The 15,895-nt window shown below is 48.7% G+C and overlaps 1 protein-coding gene across 1 annotated transcript in view; it reads right to left on the minus strand.

Moving 5' to 3' along the window:
* Window positions 1-15,895, minus strand: part of ALPL (alkaline phosphatase, biomineralization associated) — a 68,881-nt gene that overhangs the window by 12,596 nt on the left and 40,390 nt on the right. The window contains exons 2-6 of the mRNA XM_049772034.1: window positions 7,117-7,283; window positions 3,611-3,730; window positions 3,257-3,372; window positions 2,031-2,205; window positions 957-1,132 (exon numbers count right to left, since the gene is read on the minus strand). Of these exons, the coding sequence (XP_049627991.1) occupies window positions 957-1,132; window positions 2,031-2,205; window positions 3,257-3,372; window positions 3,611-3,730; window positions 7,117-7,177 (648 nt within the window). The 5' untranslated portion in view covers window positions 7,178-7,283. The remainder of the gene's footprint in view (window positions 1-956; window positions 1,133-2,030; window positions 2,206-3,256; window positions 3,373-3,610; window positions 3,731-7,116; window positions 7,284-15,895) is intronic.

The raw sequence follows: 15,895 nt of genomic DNA on the forward strand, positions 1-15,895 counted from the left end.
TGCTGTGCCTGCCAAGCCTCTTGGAGGAGTAGTCCCATAATTACACCCTGTGCTTGTACAGCAAATGTTCTCACACCCATGACCTCATCTCGGCCTCCAGGGGCCTGGGAGTGAAGGGGGGATTCATTGTTCTTGTTGCACAGGTGGGGAAACTGAGGCCCAGGGAGAGGCAGCAGCAACTGACTCCTGACTTATTTGGGAGGGAACAAGCAAGTGGGCTCTTTGTCCTAAAAGGGAATACTGGATCTGTTGCTTGGTGGAAGGCACTCATGGGCTGGTCAAAATTCCTCCAAGATGAAGAGTGTATTGGAGACGACGAGAAGTCTTGGTGAGAACAAAAAACAACTGAGGAGTAGCTGGATCCAAATGGCTTTCTCCAAGCCTCAGTGAACCCTCATTCTAGGCCCTTCAGGCCTGCTTGTTAGTAAGGAAAAGAGCAGAAATGCACAGGTCCTCAGTGCCTGCCTGCAGAATTTGGGATTAGGAGTGGACATAAACGCCGCCAATTTCCTGAGCTCCCCAGGGGGGCCCAGGTCTGTGCTAGACAGGGTAAATAGAATTCTGCTTATATCTTGCAAAAAGTTTATGAGATACTTCACAGTGGGCTTATCAAAAGAAAGGTGACATCACAGACCTAAGGCCACACAGCAGGGTAAGGATTTGCACCCTAAGTTTTCAAATGAGTGTTAGATCAGCTTTCCTCTGGGCCTGCTGAGTAAGGGCTGATGGGATAGCGTTGGGCAGGTAATATCAGATGACAACTAACCTCCACCCCACCCCAGTGTCAACCACCAGGCTCCAGTTTATAGAATAATCCCTGGGCGCCTGATTCTGGGGGTGTGGTGGCTGCCACCCTGGGGGTTGATCCCTCTAGAGCCTACTGCAAATCCCCTCACAAGCTGGAAGGCCCCCCAGTATGTGGCGAGCGGCCAGTCCCAGCGCCGCCATCAGCTTACCTCGATATCTCTGATGTTGTGCATCAATTGGTAGGCGATGTCCTTGCAGCCCTGGGTCAGTGCCTCGGGGGGCATCTCGTTGTCTGAGTACCAGTCTCGGTCGGCAGAGTGGGCGTACGAGGCACTGGGTGTAGCATGGTTGACTCGTGTGGTGGTCACAACACCTACAGATTTCCCTGAGTGAGGGGAGTTTGGGGGATGTCATAAAGGGCTTGGGTGCACAAGCTATGGTTCCCCTCCTACTCCTAGACAAAGCCTGGCCTCTTGGCAGCTCTGTTGATGGTCTGGGGCTTCCCATTACTTTGGGCTGTAAGCACTGGGGTCTCCTTTCCATCAAGAACCTTGTAGGGTCTAGAGAAATAGTACCAAGGAGAGGGTGCTTGCATGTGACTGACTCAGGTCTAATTTCTGGTATCCCATAGGGTTCCCTGAGCACTGTCAAGAATGATCCCTGAGTGCAGAGCCAGGAGAGTGAGTCCTGAGCAGCATTGGATCTGGTCCCAAACAAAATAAACAAAGCAGAGCCATGCCCATGCAGACCCCCCACTCCGGCTCATGTCTTGCATGAAGATAGGGTGCCCTCCTTTGGGTATCAGGTGCAGCCATTTCTGTCACTCAGTTCAGACTCACACCTTCACCCCAAGTTCCCAGGTGTATTTGTATGGCCCAGGTCTTCTGATTTAAGGAAGAAGGCAAAAGGATAGTTCTGGGGAGAGCTGTTTTGCTTTGGACAGTGGCAGGAATTGAACCAAGAGCCTCACACCTGGGGGTCAAGTGCATTACTTCTGGGTCCCTCCCCAGTCCTGTGAATGGGAACTTGACCTAAACTTCTCTGGAATCCATCCTTCACCTTCCTTACACCAAACCTGCCATTTTCATACCCCCGTTTATGGTCCAAGGAGTAGACTCAGGAAAATGGGCCAAGACCAGAACCCGGTGAAGATTCCCCAAACCTTCCCCTTTCCAGTAGGGAGCCCAACACACATATCAAAGCAATTTCTTTACCCTCTGCCCCATGGAGCAGCTGCTAAGACTGAGGCACCAGCATTGGGCTGTGTCCTGCCCCTCACTTACCTGCATCCTTGGCCCAGCGCAGGATGGAGGTGACCTCGTTGCCCTGTGTGGTGTTGCACTGGGAACGCTGAGTGGCGGCACTCACCCCCACGGTGCCCTCGTTGGCTTTTACCCCACACAGGTAGGCGGTGGCGGTGCCTGCGCTGTCAGGGACCTGGGCATTGGTGTTGTACGTCTGTGGGTACGAACAGGGTCAAGCAGTGGCTGACCATTCTTGGCAAGACCCGGGCCTCAGGAAGGCAGAGCCCCACCACCTCCCATCCCCTGCTGATCTCAGAACCCTCAAATCCAAAGGAACACCCAAGAGAGCCCACTTCCTGCCCCAACTTCTTGCATCCAGATGGCCCTGACAGAATGGGACTTTGCAATGGGTATGGCAGGAGTGGGGCCTGGGCCAGTGGCTAAGGGAGCTACAGGCAAGAGTGGGTGGGGGTGGAGGGCAATGGAGCAGGACAGGGGAAGTGATGGAAGTGGGCCGAGTGGGAAGTGGGATGGGAAAGGTGGGAGTGAGGGCTCAGTACCCACTTCCTGCTATGTAACTCCCTTGACCAGTCACACTTCTAGTGGGGATCTGAAACCAGCATTCCCTGCTCAACCCAGTGTCTGGGAAATGGTTACTGCAGAGCCCAGCATCCTCCTGTGATGACAGCTGCCACCCAGCACTCAAGCTTGAGCCCTGAAATCATATTTGAATATGGGACATGTCTGGAGAGAGGCTCAGGTGCTACCCAGTGTGTCCAGGCCAGGATAGAACTCAGTCATGGAGCATTTTATTTATTTATTTTTATCTGTGGGGGGCACATCCCGTGATGTTCAGGGGTTACTCCTCGCTCTGCTTTCAAAAATCACTCCTTGCTTGGGGGACCATATGGGATGCCAGGGATCAAACCGAGGTCCGTCCTGGGTCAGCCGCATACAAGACAAACGCCCTACTACTGCGCTATCACTCTAGCCCCCATGAAGCATTTTAAGTGCATGGGGATTCCCTCCCCTCAAGTCAGGTATGTGGGGAAAGGGTCAGAGACTCTAGAGGAGCTCCAGGGACCTCTCGGTATGATATTGCAGCATGTGAGGGGCTGGCTTCCCGCTGAGTCTATTAAACTTCCATCCAGTTGCTTCATACCAAGCCAGACACCTCAAAATAAAACCTGGGGAAGACCCTCACTTCCCAGGGCCTGCCACGCCCCGTCTTTTCCATTGTCACCAAATACTCCAGCCATAGTCACCTTGGAGAGCGCCACATAGGGGAACTTGTCCATCTCCAGCCGGGTCTCCTCGCCTAGGTTGTGGTGGAGCTGGCCCTTAAGGATGCGGGCGGCCGTCACCGTGGAGACACCCATCCCTGTGGTAGGGGGTGAAGGGTGGCCTTAGTTTCTGGGGCCCCTGCCTCTCTCCCTTTCTTCCTCCAGCAGCGCTTCCCAGCACCAGGGCCAGGACAGACTGAGCAGTGTCACCAGAATGTGAGTCTCTCCCTTCCCACCACTTCCCTTCTCCTGAAGTGAGCCCCCACCCCAAGTCGCTAGCCTCATCACCTCCAACAAGTTCTCCCCAACCCCTCCCTCAGTGCCCCATTGCATCACCATCTCCCAGGAACATGATGACATTCTTAGCCACGTTGGTATTGAGCTCTTGAAGCCTGAGAGCATTTTTCAAGGTCTGCTGAGCCTGGTCTCTCCAGTATTTGGGGTCTTTCTCTTTCTCTGGATGAAGCAGAAGGTTGTTGTTAGGCAGCAGGTAGGGGCAACTTCCCAACTTTAGATTTGTCAAATACCCCCCTATTTTTTGTTTTGTTTTTGTGTCACACCCAGCAGCGCTCAGAAATAGCTCCTGGCAGGCTCGGGGAACCATATGGATGCCGGGATTCAAACCAGGATCCATCCTGTGTTGGCTATGTGCCAGTCAAAAGCTCTACCGCTGTGCTATCACTCTGTAGCCCCCGCCCCCTTTGGGTTTGGGCCTCTCACAACTAGGCTGAGGACCCACTCCTAATTCTGCACTCAGGGGTCATTCCTGGTGGGACTCGGGGACCATATACTGTATTTGCTGGCGTATAAGACGACCCCCTAATTTTGCAGTTAAAACATAGGTTTAGGCCTATATTCACTGTTATCAGACAGATCGTTCCTGTGCTGCCACTGTATGTACCACAGTGAGCCAATCACGACAAGCAAAGGGTCATAGACTTCCTCTCTGACTCTGGCCAATCTGAGCAGGCTTTTTACAGTGTAGATTTGGTACAGAACATTGTCTAATTTGCACGCATAAAAAACCTGCTTGGATTGGCTGAGTTAGAGAGGCGGTTTGAGCAGCCTGGCAGTGATTGGTGCAGGATCGAGTTGGAAAATTCATTTTGTGGCAATATTCAGACAATTTTCATTTAGCGGTATATTGAAACATTTTTCGGGATATACTCGGCGTATAAGACGACCCCCGATTTTCGGTTGACTTTTTTTTTTATTTCAAAAGTCGTCTTATATGCTGGAAAATACGGTATGTAGGGCGAGGGAAATAAATCTGGGTTGACTATGTACAAGGCAAGCACCTTGCCCCCAGTGTTATCTCTCTGGTTCCCCCAGAGATCCCTTCTTGGCATCACTGAGGGGAGGGAGAGTGGGGGACACACCAGCAGTGGTGCCTCAGACTGCCCCCATGAGTGTGGCTTGTGGGCAGAATGCCAGTCCAACTCAACCAACAAATCTCTGGTGTTTGATCAATGCACAAAGGGAAGGAACCAAGGTTTATTAGAGTTCCAAAGTACTGTGCCCAAGGCAGTCCAGCACCAGCAGCGCTAAGGTGACTCCAAAGCCCATTCCTATGCTCCCCTTGTACCCTACAGAGACTTCCTGGCAGAGAGTCAAAGGAATTGTGCTCGCACATTTAGTAGGGTAATGTTTAACCTATTCAAGAGACAAGCCACTTTCAGACGCAAAAGTACCCAGATGTATCCATCCTGTCATCAATAATAAACTCTGTTTTGGGCTTCACTCAGTCAAGTGGGCTCAACAGGACCTGACTTAGCAACTGTGATCGTAGCAAAGAAATCCTGATTCAAGCGGAAGCATGAGTTGGAGCTTGTCCCTGCCCGGGTGACCGATAGAGAGCACCACTGGGTCCTGAAACCTGAGACAAGAGTGAAACTAGGAATGTTCTTGGCTTTCTCTGTGACCCTACCCCATGTTCCTGTGTGTCCATCTATCCCTCCTTCCCCGGGGGAGAGGGGACGGCTGCACTGCAGACAGCCCTCAATTAAACCACAGCTGTGCCAAGAACCAGCTGTGAACAGGTCAGCCCCTAACCTCCCTTTCCTTCCGGCAGATGCTGGCAGCCTCCTTACAGGCCATTAGGGGGCTATTAGATAAGGAGAACGATATAGCAACTCCCATAATCCCACCTCCAGCTTGAAAACCCTTTTTTCTTCCGAGCAGATGGCTATCATTTCTCTCCCTGAAGGACAGGAGCCTAACTCACCTCTCCCATCAGAAATCAAGATGGTGGAACCAGAGCCACAGCACAGCAGTAAACATTTGCCTTGCATGCAGTGGACCCGGGACAAACCTGGGTTTGATCCCTGGCATCCATATGGTCCCCTGAGCCTGCCAGGCACTTCTAAGTGCAGAGCCAGGAGTAAACCCTGAGCATCACCTTCCTTCCTTCCTTCCTTCCTTCCTTCCTTCCTTCCTTCCTTCCTTCCTTCCTTCCTTCCTTCCTTCCTTCCTTCCTTCCTTCCTTCCTTCCTTCCTTCCTTCCTTCCTTCCTTCCTTCCTCCCTCCCTCCCTCCCTCCCTCCCTCCCTCCCTCCCTCCCTCCCTCCCTCCTTCCTTCCTTCCTTCCTCCCTCCCTCCCTCCCTCCCCCCCCCCTCATTTTTTGGGCCATACCCAGCATCACTCAGGAGTTACTTCTGGCTCTGTACTCAGAAATCACTCCTGGCAGGCTCTGGGGACCATATGAGATGCTGGGAATCGAACCCGGATCCATCCTGGGTCGGCCGCATGCAAGGCAAATGCCCTACCTCTGTGCTATCTCTCCGGTCTCTCCAGGAGTAATTTCTGAGTGCAGAGCACCATTGGGCATGATCCAAAAACAAGCAAACAAAAAAGAATGTATTGAGACCACAGTGATAGTACAGCAGGCAGTATGCTTGCCTTGCATGCAGTCAAATTGGGTTCCGTCCGTAGCAATGTAGCATCTCATATGGTCTCCCAGTGCTCCAGCAGTAATCCCTGAACAGTCAGAAGCCCTGAGCAGGGCCCGGAGAGATAGCACAGCGGTGTTTGCCTTGCAAGCAGCCGATCCAGGACCAAAGGTAGTTGGTTCGAGTCCCGGTGTCCCATATGGCCCCCCCCGTGCCTGCCAGGAGCTATTTCTGAGCGCACAGCCAGGAGTAACCCCTGAGCACTACCGGGTATGGCCCAAAAACCAAAAAAAAAAAAAAAAAAAAAGAAGCCCTGAGCATAATTGGGGGTGCTCCTTTCTCCACCCCCCACAAAAGCAAGGGCGGGGGTGGGAGAGATGCTCAAAGGGCTGAGACACATGTCCAGCAGCACCCACTGAGCTGGGAATAACCTATCTCCCAAGCACCACCCAGTGTGGCCCAAAAACCAAAATACAAAGAAAGATGAATTCACAGCAGGAATTAAAAACCACAGGAATTTAGCAGACAAAACCAACAGATGAAGCTTATCAAAATCTGGAGTAATCTGTAAAATGATCCACATTTCAGATTATTAGAGATAGAAACGGAAACCTCAAGTAAAGAACAGGATGGAGGCTATTTGTCCTGCATGCAGCTGACCTGGGTTCAATCCCTAGCACACCACATGGTCCCCAAGCCTAACTGGGAGTGATCCGAAGGCAGACCTAGAAGTCTGAGTAGAGCCACATGTGGTCCAAAATTACAAACTAAGATTGTATGTACATAGAAGGAAAAGACCAATATTGGCAACAATTAGCATCTATAAGAACAGAGCTAGGATTCCTGCTTTGAAAACTGTTCTTTGTATTTCAATACTTTGCCTGTTTTAGTGGCCTGGAGCAGTTACTACCTTCACAGGTTTCCTCATTCCTCCACATGTGCCCCCAATCTTACCTGGCACTATGGCGTTGGTAAGGTAGGTCCCAAAGGCCAGAATTAAGAATGGCGAAATCATGGTTTACTCTAAGTTTTCCTTTCTCTCTAGAGGTTTGGTTGGTTTGGTGGGAGGTGGCAGGCTGGCACAGATCAGCCGTTAGCTGATGTTAACAGATGTTCCAATCCTAGAAACAAAGAAAAAAGACATATGGGTCCCAACTGCAGAGTCACTGCTTACTTATTTGTTATTCCAGTAGGATTTATAGAGTACCTGTTACATACAGAGGTGGGTGCTGGGACTCAAAACCGCAGTGGTCTCCTCCGGCTGCACCCCAATGCCCCATTGGGGAATTTGGCAGCTCACACAGTTGCATTTGTTTCATGAAATCAGAGCTCTAAGGCCCTTCGTTGCCACATCCCAGAAGCTGGCCTGTACACAGTCTCTTAGACACAGACCAACTTCATTTCCTAAAAACACAATTCCTCGGGGCTCCCTGCCGCAGATTCTCATGCCTGCCCTGCAGAAGCACGTTCTAAAGAACAGTCTTGAGATTTTTGATCTTCTATGCCCTACATACACAACAGAAACTCTTTACTTCTTATGTTCTCTCCCAGTGTTGATCATGTATAAGAGAGGAAAATGGTGGGAAAGCCATCCAGGAAGTGATGAGCTCGCCTGATGACATTTCCAGGTAGTGTGACATTACAAATTGTCTTGTTTTCATCATCTTCTCTGCATTTCCCAACTTTTCTTCTATTAAGGTACTTTTTGTGTTAATTTACGGCAGTGCCAGGGATCAAACCCAAGGCCTCTCTCAAGTGAGATACATGCTCTAAGCCACATCTCTGGCTTACATAAGGCCCTGAGTTGAATTCCAGCACCTCATGGTCCCCATGAGTATGTAGCCAAAGTGTGGCTTCTGATGGCCACCCATACCACAGGCCAGAACAATCTTCAGGCCAATACTTGAGGGCCAAATATAGCCCAGAATGACCCTGGGCCCCTTGAGTCCCACTGGGGAGGCTTCCAAAAATAATAAATACAATTTTTAACATGCTATTTATAAAAAAAATACTGAAAGGAAATACACCCAAAAAAATGTAGTTGTGGGTTTTCTCTGAGCAGTAGGACTGTGAATGATTATTTTCTCTTCTTTTTTATTTTTTAAATTTTCCAAATTGCCTAAAATGAGTATGTATAAATGGTATAAGAATGTTTTTAGGGGCCGGAGAGATAGCATGGAGGTAAGGCGTTTGCCTCTCATGCAGGAGGTCATCGGTTCGAATCCCGGCGTCCCATATATGGTCCTCCCGTGCCTGCCAGGAGCAATTTCTGAGCCTGGAGCCAGGAATAACCCCTGAGCACTGCCGGGTGTGACCCAAAAACCACAAAAAAAAAAAAAAAAAAAAAAAAAAAAAAAAAGAATGTTTTTAAATTGTGGTCATCTGTCGGGATCAAAAGGCAACTTTTGTGCAGGAAAGTCCAAATGATCCCTTTGGCTGCTGAGAAATGTACTAACCCCGTGTGTATAAATGTTACTGGAAGATGAGGAATTTTAAATGACAAGCGATTCGCTTGGAACCCATTATTTCCACCAACCCCAAGATGAAAACGTTTCTTCCACTTGTGGTTAACAGCAGTAATGCACAACATTGTACCTGGAGACAGTATCCAGCGTCCTCAGAGATAAGAAACGTCCACCACAAAAAGGCTTGCTGGGCTGGAAGCAGCTCAACTGACTGTGCAAATGCCAGAGCACTACGCTCAATCCCTGGCACCATATGACCCGAGTACTGTGGCCCCCCAAACAAAACAAACTCTTTTTTTAGTTACAAACCAATGGGCCAAAGTAAAGGCCTGGCAGGCAGTGGCCTATTCAATTCCCAGCACCATAAAGACTCCGGACCACCTGGTGGCCTTTCCAGGACTGCTATAGTTGCTATATTGCCAGGAGTGATTCCCAGGGCCAATGACTGCTGTTTGGGAGAGACATCTTTCCCAAAACGCTGCAGGCTGAAGCCAGAGATTCTGTTGTACATGTACAAGTTGCCACATACAACTTGTCACACATGTCTTGCCTCACTGAAGCCCTGGAATTGATTCTTACATCACATACAACCCCAGATCATGTCTACGAGTGCCCCACCCTCTCTATCAAAAAAGAAAATGACAAATGTGACTATATATAGTTCTAGTGGCAAGATGTGAGAGCCTCCTCCATGGGATCCCATATAGAAACTACCCATTGGCCACCAAACACATCATATAATTACATGCCCCAGTGTTCCTTCGCCCCTTCCCTATCTGCTTGGTTCTTTATTTGGTGGGGAGGAGTGGACCACATCCCGTGACACTCAGGGATTACTCTTAGCTATGCGCTCAGAAATCTCTCCTGGCTTGGGGACCATGTAGGACGCCAGGGAATCAAACCAAGGTCCATCCTGGGTCAGCCGCATAAAAGGCAAATGCCCTACCATTGTGCCATTGCTCCAGCCTCTCTACTTGGTTCTCTGAAAAAAGTCAGCTCCTAAGTGGGGAGAGAAGGGTAGGAGGCAGGAAAATGACCGTCACAGCATCTTACAGCATTGAACTGTGCTAGAATTTGCAACTTTTTTATTTTAACTTTCAAATATTTCTTTTTTTTCTTGGTTTTTGGTTTTTGGGTCACACCTGGTGGTGCTCAGGGGTTACTCCTGGCTGTGTGCTCAGAAATAGCTCCTGGCAGGCATGGGGGACCAAATGGGACACCGGGATTCGAACCAACCACCTTTGGTCCTGGATCGGCTGTTTGCAAGGCAAACGCCCATCTCCGGGCCCATCTTCCAAATATTTCTAAAGCTAATCCTATCAGTAGAAAAATAATTTGGGGGATTAGAGAGAAAGTACAAGGTTAAAGTACTTGTCTTATCTCTGATTGACCCTGGTTTGAATTATTGGCACTATATATGATCCCTTGAGCACTGCCAGGAGTCCTCCTGAGCAGAGCCAATTAATTGTAGGCCCTGAGCACCCACCACTGGGAGTGTACTCCCAAAATGAAATTGAGAGGTAGGGCATTAGCCTTGCATGCAGAGGGATGGTGGTTCAAATCCTGGCATTCCATATGGTTCCTTGAGCCTGCCAGGAGCGATTTCTGAGCATAGAGCCAGGAGTTACCCCTGAGCACCACCAAATGACCCCAAAATAAAATAAAACAAAACAAAAATGAAATTGAGATGATATACAAATACACTGAATCACTACTTCAAATTGCTTAAAAGCAGAAGTCCCTTCTTCTAGGAAGCCTCTGGGGATAATCACTCCTTATAAAATACCACCTGGTAGTGTCACAGTATTCAATCTGGATAGTCCAATGGGTAGGGTGCCTATCTTGCATGCAATGGATGTGAGTTTTATCTCTGGCACCTCATATGGCTCCCTAAGCCAGCCAGGAGTTAGCCCCGAGTGCAGAGTAAAGAGTAAGCCCTGAATAGAGCTTGGCATGCCCCCCCCAAACCAAACCAAAACAAAACAAAATAAACTGATGAAACTTACAAAGGGAACAGAACACAGGTAATTCTGATAAAAGCCCTCATGAACCAGAATGGAAAAGAATTTCTTGCACGGGCTAAATAAATATAGCAGGTAGAATGTTGCCTTGCACTCAGTCGATCAGGTCCCATCCTGGCACCAGCATATAATACCTCAATTACCAACAGGAATAATCCCTGAGCACAGCCAGGTGTGATTCCAAAAAAAATAAAAAAGAGGACCTTTAACTCAATCAGGATTTAATACCCAGAAGAGGGAAGAAGGTAGGTTGAGGAAAGGGATACTCTGGGGATAGGGAAAACATTTGTGAATCCCTATCAATAATATTGTAGGGGCCAGAGAGATAGCATGGAGGTAGCGCATTTGCCTTGCATGCAGAAGGATGATGGTTCGAATCCTGGCATCCCATATGGTCCCCAAAGCCTACCAGGAACGATTTCTGAACAGAGAGCCAGGAGTAACCCCTGTGCGCTACCGGGTGTGACCCAAAAACCAAATAATAATAATAATAATAATAATAATATTGTAAATTAGTGCCTCACATTAAAAAAAAAAAGCAACTGGGAGCCAGAGTGACAGCACAGCAGGTAGGCGCTTGCATGCAGCCAACCCAAGTTCGAACCCCAGCATCCTATATGGTTCCCCACGCCTGCCAGGAGTGATTTCTGCACTCAGAGCTAGGAGTAGCCCCTGAGCACCTCCAGATGTGGCCCCAAAACTAAAAAATAACCTTTAAATTAAGAAAGGAAAACGAGAACAAAGACTAGATATCTTAACTTAATGTACAACTTAAATAAAAAGAAGACTTCATAACTTACAAATAGATAAACATTTGCCCATAATTAGGGAAATGCATTAGGAAAGGATGATAGAAGTAATATCTAAGTGGTAGAGTAATAAAACCAGAAGTCAAGAGAGTGATGTGGAAAGGAGGGACAAGGAGCAGGGAGGGGTTCTGCGGTGGAAAACTTGCCTTGCATATGTGAAGGCCTGAGTTCGATCCTTGGCATGGCAAAGCAAAACAAAAATAAGCAAAACACACATAGAAATCCAAGACTCTGTAAATGTAAACCACACCAACATACCACACATGCGCAATTCGCAAGAACACATACAATTATTCAAGGACCTAAGAATACATTTCCATGAGAATCTTTGCGGAATGGTAGAATTAGAGAGAAGCAGAGATCAGGGATGAGAGGGGAAATAAAAACATAAAGCAAGGATTTAGGAGCTGGAGTCAGTGAGTAGGGAATCTGCCTTGCTAGGAATAGACCCATGCTCATTCCCCACTACCAATATGGTCCCCCTAACTCCTGAACTAGAGCCAGGAATGAGCCCTGAGTAAGGCTGGGAAACTAGAAAAAGAAAAACTACACACACACACACACACACACACACACTGGGAAACTAAAAAAAGAAAAACTACACACACACACACACACACACATTAATAATTGGGGGTTCTGGGACAGTATCACTGAGGTTAGCACTCTCCCTGACCTGGTTCTATTCCCACATCATACCAGCTCCTCGAAGTACAGCTGAGTGTTGCTGAGATGATTCCTGAGCACTGTTGGGGTGATCCCCAGCATCACAGACAGTAAGTAGCATTTGATCCTTGGGTCTGTGTATAGGACCATCTGGTCCAGGTGGCAGAATATCACCAGAAAAGTCCCTCCACCAACACCCTATTGCATGGGACTAAACACACACACACACACACACACACACACACACACACACACAATCAAGTTATGTGGGAAGGGTGCTCACCTATGTCCCCCTCCCCCACGCACTATCAGAAATAATTCCTGAGTGCAGAGCCGAAAGTAATTCCTGAGAATTACCAGGTGAAGACACCCCTCCCTCCAAACATCAAAACAAACAAACAAATGAAAAATAGCAAGCCAAAGGATAGTCTATCAGGCAGGGCACTTGTACACACAGCTGATCCCAATTCAATCCCTGGCTAATCCCTGGTGTCTTATATAGCCCCTATGTGGTCCCTCCCACAAGCACTATCAAGAATAATTCCTCAGGGCAGAGCCAGGAGTTACTCCTGGGCCCTGCTGGGTGTGCCCTAAGCCAAAAGGGAATGAGTTATAATCTCATACACTGAGTACCCTGCATTTCAATTCTCAGTACCCTGGGTCTAAAACAAACAAGTAGGGACTGGAGCAATACTATAATGGATAGAGCACTTGTTTTGTATGCCGCTGACCTGGGTTCAACTCCTAGCCAACATAGGCTACCTTGAGCCCTACCAGGAGTCATCCTTGTACAGTCACAAGTAAGCCCTGAGCACTGGCAGGTGTGGCCCTAAACCCCACAAATTAACACAAACAAACAAAATACAAGTAAATAAGTCAAAGGAAGAGTGGAGTGTAGTCCTGAGCAAGCTAAAGGGCTAATCATTCTTGTTTGTCTCTTTTTGGTTGACTACCAGTGAATCCCAACCTCATGCAGAGAAATCAGTGCTGTTGGCACTTAAAGAAAGAAGCCAAGATCCAGTCTGGGACACTTGGCATGCTAGCCCCAGGTCTGTGCTGCAAATTGCAAATGGAGCACAGAAGAGGTGGGAAGCCAGACTCTCCCCTCTCGGCCCCACCTCTCAGAGACTCTGGCAGCCCAGAGTGATTGATGGACTCCTTGGGCCCCTGCACCACACCCCCTGGCTCAGCATGGAGCCTCAGGGTGTGTGCCAGTCCCATCACCCCCCCAATGTGCACCATCTCTGCCAAGCTCCCGCCAAGCTCCCCACTACGTGCCCTGAATATTCATGACAAGTGTGTAGGAGTCCTGGCCAGGCTCTGGCCTGGGAGAAGCAGCAGCTACAGGCAGGGAGCAAAAGGGGTAGGCTTTGGCACAGAGGCCCTGGGGCGAAGGGCAAAGGAGCCCCTTTAGTTGGCAGAAAGCCAGCCTCAATTGGATCTCAAAAGATCCAGAACAAATGGCAGCGTAATGAGACCGAAGCAAGCCATCACAATTTCTGGGGCATTCATGTTGTTTCCTAGACTTGCAGGGGCTATTCTCACCCGTGATCTACGCTCAGTTAGGATTGGCTGATCTCCTGTGACAGGTCAGAGTGACAACAATCACTGCTTGTTCCTGGCCATGCAACCCAAACTGCCCCATCCCTCTGTCCCCACTTTAGGGAAGGAAAGTCAAGCTCCCACTCCACTCCCTGCCAGAGAAGACAAAGCCCAAGGTATTCCAGGGTGGGAGATGGGCCAGGCTGGTGTAGGGAAAGGCTCTCCCACCTCAGTGGCCTGGCCAGGCGGCAGGTGAAGAAACAGAGGAGGCTCAAAGTCAGCACCAGCAGGAAGAGGGAAAGGAACGCCGTGAGGATTGTGGCCAGCGAGGGAGATGGGAGGGCCATCTCAAGCACAGAAGGACCCTATGGGACTCCTCAGGTCACAGCAGCCTCCAGAGCTGGTTTTGGAGCCTGGGTCAGTGGCCCTGAGCAGGCTTTGACCTCAAGGCTAATCTTCAGGGATTAGCATAGGAGGAATGAAATGGGAAGTGGGGGGAGGGGTCACCCATGCTCATTCATTCAATTTAGTTTATTCTTCATTCCTGGAGATGAGAACTGGGGGTTGTCCAGGTCTGTGCAAGGGAATAAGGACTTGGTGGGATAGACAGTCTCTGGACTCCTGGGCACTCCTCTGTACCACCAAAGCAGTTATTTATCCCTAGGAATCTCTAGCAGGTATTCAACTAGAATTAAAAATTCCCAGAAAATCTGGACTGGAGAGGATCCTCCGAGCAACCTTCCCCAAAATACCAAATAACAAAAATCACTTGGCTATATTGTAGAAGAGCCCTGCATCCCCAGTAGTTCCCTGGGGAAGGGAAGTGCTAAGGAATTTTCTGGTACAATGCAAATGATCTGAGAGGAAGTTAAAATGCATGGGGGTGAAGGCAGTGTTTCAGGGTGACAGTTCTAGAGCAAATGCACAGGCTTTGCATGGAGAAGGCCCTAGTTCTATCCCCAGCAGGGATAGAGGGGAGGGTATGGAACCCTCCCCATCAAGCAAGCACTTCTGAAAAATGATCCCTGAGCACTGAGCCAGCAACTTTCAAACATCGTCAGGTATAATCTACCTCACCCAAAGTAATAGCAAAGATATAAAAATGCATCCAGTAATTTTAAAGAATAAAAAACAAAACAAAATTCATCCAGGATGGATAACCTAACCTTCACTTAATTATATATATACCTTTAGGATAGTGTAAGGATGCCCAGAGAGATGAGTAAAGGCAATATTAAAAACAAAGAGGAGTGGATAGTATAGGGGGTAGGGCACTTAACCTTGCATACAACTGATCTGGGTTTGATCCCTGATACCACAAATGGTCTCTTGAGACCTGTCAGGGGTGAGTATACTCAGGACTTAATTTTGAATAGAGATAGGAAGCCTTGGGCACAGCTAGGTGTGACTCACAAAATAAAAAATTAAAAAAAAAAAAAAAAAAGGAGGACATAGCAAATGGAGTGACTATATTAAAATGTATTATTTTGGGTTAGTGGGTTATACCAAATTCCCTCAGAAACTACTCCCACTCAGTGTTGGGGTAGGGTAGGGGTCTCTTTCAGTGTTGGGGAACCAGGCAGTGCAGAGGATCTACCCTAGGACATTCTGTATACAAAGCAAGCACTCAACCCTTTATATCATTTTAATCATTTCTCTAGTCCTTTCAAAGAGAGATAGTACAGTGGATAAGGCACTTGCCTTGCCTGTACCCAATCTCTTTGATCTCCATAAGCCCTATACAGTTTCTTGAGCTGCATTAGGAGTCAGCCCTGAGCATAGAACCAGGAGAGTAAGCTTTGAGCACTGCCCCCCAATAAATGTAATGGGGGAGGCTAGAGAGGGGCAAGCACTTCCTATGATCTCAGTCTGGCAATTTGGGCTTGATGGATCTAGGTCCATGCAGTACCAGGCTTGAACTTGGCCTCACACACGCCAAGCATGTTCCTACTACTCTGAATCACACACCCCCAGGCCAGTATTCATGATTAAAGAGTTTGACTCTCCCACCTCCAGCACCAAACAATTACTCTTCTCCCCAAGCCAAGCCTATACACAGGCAAAATGTCCCAGAACAAGGCCTTCAGAAACACTGCCTTAGGGGTCATTCTGAAGCCCAGGAAGGAAGAAAGAGGCCCACAGAGGAGCACAGACAGACTGGCTCTCCCAACTGCTCTCCCGCCAGATACACAGGGGGCCGTGGGACCTGCCTGGAGCTGGTGTCCTCTGG

Source organism: Suncus etruscus, chromosome 4 (genome assembly GCF_024139225.1).
Source record: "Suncus etruscus isolate mSunEtr1 chromosome 4, mSunEtr1.pri.cur, whole genome shotgun sequence".
NCBI classification, from domain to species: Eukaryota; Metazoa; Chordata; class Mammalia; order Eulipotyphla; family Soricidae; genus Suncus; species Suncus etruscus.